Genomic DNA, 8,129 nt, shown 5'->3' on the forward strand with positions numbered 1-8,129 from the left:
GCTTTCAAAAATGGGTCATAAAGTCTATAATCTTTATATTTTATGGTTGAAATTTACAAATTTTGATTATATTTTCATTGAAATCTAAAACAGTTATTTAAACGAAGACTCTTATTTTAGTAAAACCTTTTTGCTTTGTATTGAATGATGCTAACGAAAAACTATATTAATATCCGCGCAGCTCGTTTGTGTTGAATTTTCTGTTTAAAAATTGTATGAAAGACATATCTTGAAAATATTAATAAATGTGACAAACATTGCAACATGCCCATAATTACGAGTGCAGATGAATTATACTTTAGTATAAGGTTGCGTATGGTAAAATGGCAAGTGCAAAATCATTGAAAAGATCAAAAACAGTAATACAAAGGCAATGTATAAAAACATCAAAGAAATCCCTGGAAAAAAGGTTTGTACTGTTTCTGGATGCATAAAAGCTGATTCCGGTGAAGTAATCTTAGAGAAAGAAAAGTACTGGAAAGATGAACTGATTACATTAACGATCTTTATGATGATATCCGTGGTGAAATGCCTCCTATTAAAAAAAGACGTAGGAGGACCAAAGATACTTAGATCTAAAGTTCGTGCCGCTTTTTCCAAATAGAAATCAAATAAAGCGCCAGGTCCAGATGAAATAGTTGTTGGAGAAATTAAATGCCTTGATGAATTTGGCATTGAAAAAGTGACAGAAATTTTGAATGAGATTAATAACAGCGGCAAAATTCCTGAAGATCTATCCAAGTCAATATTTATTGCATTGCCTGAAAAACCTAATGCAACAGAATGTGAACTACATCAAACAATCAGCTTGATGAGTCATCTTACAAAATTTCTCTTGAGAATTTTGATGATGAGAGCAAGAAGCAAAGTCAGATCTGAAATTTCAAATGTCCAATGTGGTTTTGTAGAGGATTGTGGCACAAAAAAACGCTATCTTTATGCTACGAATGATCAGTGATCGAGCGATTGAAATAAAGACTCGTTGTTTAGATGTTTTGTCGATTACTGCATAGCTTTTGATAGCGTGAAACACGTGGAGCTTCTGGAAATATTAGAAAATTTGGACATTGATAAAAAAAGATAAAGAGTTATAAAAAACCTCCATTGGGACCAAAGAGCAGCGATGAAAGTTGGTAACAAGATTATTAGTTTTGTCAAAATAAAAAAAGGTGTTAGGCAAGGCTATGTATTCTTTCCGGACCTGTACAATCTCTATAGTGAAATCGATTGGGGGCGTAAATTTAAACAATGTAAGATATGCTGATGATAGCTTTTATAGCAGATTCAATAGAAAAACTGCAAACAATTGTTTCCGAACTGGTTTTTGAAAGTGAAAGGAAAGGCTTGCAAATTAACATCAACAAAATAGAGTGCATGGTTATTAGTAAAAGCAAAACCGCCCTCATCTGCTCCATAATCATTAATGGTAAACAGGTGAAACAAGTCAACAGCTTCAATTATCTCGGAAGTCTGATTTACCTCAGGTTGTAAATGTGATGTGGATATCAAACGAAGGATAGCTATGGCGAAAGATGCATATTCTAAAATGAAAAGCATCCTCACCAACAGTAAAATCAAAATATCAACAAAATTAAAACGGTTGGGTTTTACATTTTTTTTGTGCTAACTTACGACTCTGAGTCCTGGACAATTTCTAAAGAAATGGAAAAAAGATTAACGCTGCTGAGATGAGGTTTTTGAGAAGAATTATGAAAATTAGTTGGACCTTTCATACTTCGAATTAGGAGGTATTAAAACAGTCTGGTTATGAAAAGAGGAAATTACTTTAGACAATCCGACGAGGGAAGTTAGTTTTTTGGTCACATCATGCGGAAGACAAGAATGGAAAATCTAACAACTACTGGAAAGAATGAAGGGAAAAGAGATCACGGTCAACGACGAATCACATTCGTGAAGTCTTTGTGTCACGTTGAATATCACCACATTTTAACTACTACAAAGTGTTAAAGATCGGGTTTTGTGGATGTCGATGGTCGCCCAACGTCCTGAAAGGATAAGGCACGAGAAAGAAAAGGTTGTTAAGGCTTTGTGCATCGGTAACATTTATGATGGCATCTCCGCCGAAACAACGCTGTTAGCCAGGTTGTGGCAAACGTTTTTAATAAACACGAATTACATCGTGTCTAGTCTGTCTCAAAAAAGTTGCCGCAAAATGAGCAAAAATATTTAATATATATATATATATATATCTTTCTCTCTCTCTCTCTCTCTATATATATCCTCTTTCAAATTTAAATCGAATTGACATATCGCGTGGAATTTCAATTTTTTTAGCAAAACAAACGGCGGGCAATGGCAAAAAAAATGTTTATTAAGATATAAAGTGGGTCTAGATAACTTTGTTTGAGAGAAAAATAGGTGATCGTCATAACATTTAAAACAAAATTACAAAAACAGATATTATCAGTGGTCACGTTTGAAAATTGAAGTAAAATTACTGTTTGACTCTTCGAGAAATTTAATAATAGAAATGCTAAATTAAACAATGTTTACCATATATTTTAACAAATTGTAGAAACGTTGAATGTGACGAAAGACACCTTGGCATGAATACAACTGCACTGCTATTTGCTAACAAACATGACTTGAATAATGATAAGTACATATTGTATTCAAAATAATTTAAAATATTAATGTAAAAAATTTCAAAATTCAAATGACTTCTTGTGTTTTGAAATGCTAAAAAAGTGAGGTGGAGTATGGAACTAAAGAGACGCAAAGTAGTGACGTGAAATATTGAACATAAAAATATTAACATGAATAAGAAAAGATAACAAGTCAACGTTTTCATGTCCAGTTCTCGAAATGAACGTCATTGAAATCTTCACCATCACCAACAGGCTGATCATCATCTTTATCATCAACGTCATTCTTATTAATGACGTCATCGCCGTTATGATTGCCATCATCACTGTCCTCGTCTTCATCCACGCAGGTTTCTGAGATTAATATGACGTCGTCGTCGTTTTCATCTTCGTCATCATCGTTGCTATCAGCTTGTTTGTCATTTACAATCTGATCAACGTGACTGTCGAACGATTTCATACCTACGTCCCCGCAACTACTTGGCAGAAATAATTCATTTCGTTCATCCTCGTCGTCTCCATCGTCACCACAATCAATCCCACCGACGTTCATTACACTCGCTCCGACGAAATCATCAGAACTTGATGGGAAATAATTGGTCGGAGTCTTGCCGGCCGATACATTTATTGAAGAGATGTTCATTGCAGAAATATTCTGAACGGCTTCATTTAAATCACTTGGAGAGTAAGCCATCAAAGAGGATGTTCGTTGCGATGTTGAACATCCAACACCGCTAACAAAACGCGAATTATCGTTTCCTCTATTGTGCTCATGTGGAAACTGATCCTCAAACTCAGAAGAAATGCGGGATTCAATTGACCGTTGGCCCAGCATGGGCCTATGATTATTAAATGTTTTCGACGAATGACTGTAACCCTGTTGATATCGTTTGTGGTGGTGTGGACTGTACAGATTCATTTTGGTGCTGCCGGATGCACGATCCTGGGCCAGAACATAACTTTGTAGACGCGTTTCAGATGTTAAACCTTGGTCGACGGCAACATATTCAATGGATTGCCTGCTTTGTTTGTTCACTCGGCAGCATTCGAAATAATCAATGCAGCCTTTTACTGCGTCGTCCCTAGATGTGAAATGGGAAAATAAATTATTCCAACTGTTTTTAAAATAATAACGAAACGAAAGCGATAATTAAGTAGAACAAATGAATAACAAATTTTTTTTTAATAAAACATCACAGCCAGAAGAAAAATATAGATTGGTTCGTTTAAATTTGATCGGCAATACAAAACTTAAAACAAACAATCTGACAAAGAATGACATCTTGAAAGATGTTATTTACGAAAAAGGCTTGGCCCACCGCTTATAACTGTGGTTGCGTAAGGAAGGGCGTCCTGCGTAAAAACTAGCCAAAAAAAATAATACTTATGATGACGGAAATAACAATGGCCCTCAGTATCCGGCAGAAGAGGGTGCGAAGAATCTCCGGAGACCCAGTCCATGGGGTTATGGTGCAAGGCCCTGTGGATGGTCTGGCTACTGGCACCCCACTCTATAGTGTGGCGGTGCAAGGCACAATAGATGGAAGGACTACTTGTAGACCAAGGGGTTGGAGGTTTGGTACCTGGAATGTAGGCACGTTGACAGGAAGAAGTTTGGAAGTGGTGGAGGAGTTGCAAAGGAGAATGGTTGACGTGGCTGCATTACAGGAGATTAGATGGAAGGGTGAGGGTACAAGGTTTGTGGGGACTAAAGGTGGAAGATATAAGTTGTGGTGGAAGGGGAATGATGGTACGGGAGGAGTTGGTGTGATGGTAAGAGAAGAGTTGGTGGAGAAGGTGTTGGAAGTGAGGCGGAGAAGCAATGGTGTAATTGTGGTGGTGATGGTGTTTGGAAAAGTAATAGTGAGGGTGATATCAGGATATGCTCCGCAACAAAGTAGGAAGGAAGAGGAGAAGGATAGGTTTTATGATGATGTTTCTGACGAGATTGGGCAAGCGGGGTTGGATGAGTTTGTGGTGTTGTTGGGTGATTTGAATGGTCATGTGGGGGCGGATGCAGACGGATATGAAGGTGTACATGGGGGATGGGTATATGGTATACGGAATGAGGAAGGGCGTAGAGTGTTGGAGTTGGCGGATGCACATAGCATGGTGGTGGGGAATACCTGGTTTACAAGGGAACCAGCGCGATTGATTACATATAGGTCAGGGGAGCATAGGTCGATGATAGACTATATATTGGTAAGGGCCAAACATAGGAAGTATGTGAAGAATGTGAAGGCGATACCTGGTATGCTGCAGCATAGTATGGTTGTGATGGATGTGACATCAAAAGAAATGGGGAGGAGGAAGAAGGATAAGTTTGTGGCAAAGAGAAAGGCATGGAAGTTGCAGGATGCAGAGGTGAGGAAGGCATTTGAAGTGAAGGTGGCTGAAAATTTGGAGAGTGGTAAGGATGGAGATGTTTGGGAGAGATAAAGGGACTGTGTGTTGGCTACGGCAGATAAAGTATGTGGATGGACGAAAGGAAAGTGTAGGCATGGTGAGACGTGGTGGTGGGATGAAGATATAAGAAGGGTTTTGGAGGTCAAGAAGGAGAGGTTTAGGGTATGGAGAAGGGACATGATGGAGGAAGCGGAGTTTGAGTATAGGAAGGCTAAGAAGGTTGCAAAACAGGCAGTGGCAACTGCAATGACGAAAGCATCAGATAGGTTAATGAAGGAAATGGAATTTGATGTGAGTTCGAAGAAAATGTTCAAAGTAGCAAAGCAGTCAATGAGGGATATGAAAGATGTTATAGGGAATGGATGTGTTTGGGATGGATCTGGCAAACGGTGCATAGATGAGGAGGAAAAAGCTCAGGCGTGGAAAGCTCATAAGGAAAGGTTGATGAATGAAGAGAATGAGTGGGATGGAGATGTGGAATCCGCGGTCACACACGGACCTATAGAGAAGGTGACGATGGAGGAAGTAGAGAAAGCAGTTAGAGAAATGAAACTAGGTAAGGCGACAGGGGTTGGGTTTCGGAAGTGGCGGCAGAACATATAAAAGCGAGTGGGGTGATAGGAATTGAAGTTATGATGAGAATTGCTAACAGTATGTTTGATAATGAAAGTATACCTGAGGATTGGCGACACAGTGTGTTGGTGCCGTTGTAAAAGGGCAAAGGAGATGTGAGAGATTGTGGGTCATATAGGAGTGTGAAATTGCTAGAGCACGGAATGAAGGTAGTGGAGAGGGTGCTTGAGAGGAGGTTGAGAAATATGGTGACAGTTAATGAAATGCAGTGTGGGTTTATGCCTGGTAGGGGAACGGTGGATGCGTTGTTCATGGTGAGAATGTTGCAGGAGAATTATAGAAAGAAGGAACGAAGATTGTACATGTGTTTGTGGATCTAGAAAAGGCTTTTGATCGAGTACCGAGGAAGGTCATTGAATGGGCGTTGAGGAAGAAAGGAGTAAATGAGAGACTTGTTAAAGCTGTGATGCAGCTGTATGAAGGGGCAAAGACAAAGGTGAGGGTTGGAAGAGGGATGTCGGACGCTTTTAGTGTTAAGGTAGGAGTGCATCAAGGATCAGTGTTATCACCGTTTCTGTTTGCAATTTTGATGGATGTTGTGTGTGGAAACAGAATGGAGGGGTTGTTATTTGAGATTTTGTATGCAGATGATTTAGTCTTGATGGCTGGTAGCATGGAAGAATTGCTGTTAAAATTTGACAGATGGAAAAGTGTTATTGAAAAGAAAGGGTTGGAAGTTAATATTGGTAAGACGAAGGTAATGGTGAGTGAGGAAGGTGGGGAGCGAGTGATAAGTAAAATAGACCCCTGTGGGGTATGTGATAGGAGAGTGAAGGTTAACTCAGTATTGTGTATAGGATGTCAGAAATGGGTGCATAAGAGATGTAGTGGTGTGAGGGGGGCACTGAAAAAGGTGGAAGGCACGTTCAAATGTAAGAAATGTGTTCATGGTGTGATTAATAGGACGGACGCAAGGACGGGGTTGAGCGGTGGTATTGAAAGAGTGGAAAGCTTTGTTTACTTAGAGGATAAGCTGAACGCGGATGGAGGATGTTTGAGCGCAGTTACGGCTAGAGTTCGTGTAGGATGGATGAAATTTAGGGAACTGGGTGGGGTATTGTGTGGAAAGAAATGGTCAGTGAAGATGAAAGGGAGGGTATATAAAGCATGTGTGAGAGCAGCGATGGTATATGGTGGTGAAACTTGGGTGTTGAGGAGAGAGGAGGAAAGTGTACTGCAGATGACTGAAAGAGCTATGGTGAGGATGATGTGTGGGGTTAAAGTGAAGGATAGGAGGAGTAGTACAGAGCTGATGTCAATGATGGGACTGAATGAGGACATTGTGACATTGATAAGGAGATCGAGATTGCGGTGGTATGGACATGTGTTGAGAAGGGATGAAAGGGTCGGGATTAGGCGAGCGTTGGAGTTCGAGGTTGAAGGAGTGGTAGGAAGGGGTCGTCCACGATTGGGATGGAGAGAGCAGGTGGAGAAGGACAGGGTGAAAGCGGGGTTGCGTGATACTGAGGCGAGTGACAGATGTGGATGGCGTCGAGGGTATTTCGGTTTCATCATAGGTAGCCAAACGACAACCCCCGATCTCGGAGAAAATGTCGTCTAAACGTGTGTTGTAAAGATGTTATTTACGAGCGGATTGCGAGCTGATAAGCTCATAGTGACGAAGATTGGGTATGAAGGCGCAGAAAATTTTTGGTTGCGGGAAAAGAACGATGTTGGTCAAACTGGCTGCCAATAGTAATGCAACAAGAGAGAATCACCACCATCACCATTAAATGGTGTCAGAGACAATCAAGCAAGACATTTTCACAGTTGTTAGAATGCATTCTTGAACGATGCCATAAGTCTGGTGACTTGCAAGATACATATACATCATATGCAATTTGTATCTTTGAATCATTTTCCTATCAGCACAACGACACTTCTCACGATATCGTCAGCATCTTTCGCGCTGGTTTCACATTTAATGATTTCCACGTGTTATTACTTCCACTTGAAAATAAAAGCAACGCAATAAATGATGATGAAAATGGGAAAATCTCCTCACAAATAGTAAACTTTGAGTCCCATGCTCTTGAACTGGGTGAGTGAGCGCTTGAAAAGATTGCGAGCCGATTCGTTGCCGTCAAAAATGATCAGGTCGGCTTTCTTCAAACTGTATCGTTTCTATGGTGATGATGATGTTGGAGGTGGTGATGATGATGATGTTGGAGGTGGTGATGATGATGTTGGAAGTGGTGATGATGATGATGTTGGAGGTGGTGATGATGATGCTGGAAGTGGTGATGACGATGGTGTTGGAGGTGGTGATGATGATGGTGTTGGAGGTGGTGGTGATGATGACCTTGACGATGACCAAGGCAGTGATGACTAAGGAAAGAAATAATGTTGAGTGAAATTGATGATTAACCAAAATAAACAGCACCATCAGCATAATCATTTCAAGCAGCTACTCATTAACCTTAGGTCCTGTGAAGAACTTCACCGGTATGCCTCGTTCAATGTGTGTTATGGGGCCAAACTTTT

The 8,129-nt window shown here is 40.2% G+C and overlaps 2 protein-coding genes across 2 annotated transcripts; one reads left to right on the forward strand and one right to left on the reverse strand.

Annotated features, from left to right (window-relative positions):
- Nucleotides 1-2,808: 2,808 nt before the first annotated feature.
- On the reverse strand, nt 2,809-3,525 carry HELRODRAFT_165101 (hypothetical protein; the record flags this gene model as incomplete). Its single annotated transcript, XM_009030986.1, has 1 exon — nt 2,809-3,525. The coding sequence occupies one exon, from the start codon at nt 3,523-3,525 to the stop codon at nt 2,809-2,811; it is 717 nt and encodes a 238-aa protein (XP_009029234.1).
- A 485-nt stretch (nt 3,526-4,010) lies between these two features.
- HELRODRAFT_165102 (hypothetical protein) lies at nt 4,011-7,341 on the forward strand (the record flags this gene model as incomplete). Its single annotated transcript, XM_009030987.1, has 2 exons — nt 4,011-4,877; nt 7,222-7,341. The coding sequence occupies 2 exons, from the start codon at nt 4,011-4,013 to the stop codon at nt 7,339-7,341; spliced, it is 987 nt and encodes a 328-aa protein (XP_009029235.1).
- Between the last annotated feature and the right edge of the window lie 788 nt (nt 7,342-8,129).

This window comes from Helobdella robusta (genome assembly GCF_000326865.2).
Source record: "Helobdella robusta unplaced genomic scaffold HELROscaffold_7, whole genome shotgun sequence".
In the NCBI taxonomy this organism is placed as follows: domain Eukaryota; kingdom Metazoa; phylum Annelida; class Clitellata; order Rhynchobdellida; family Glossiphoniidae; genus Helobdella; species Helobdella robusta.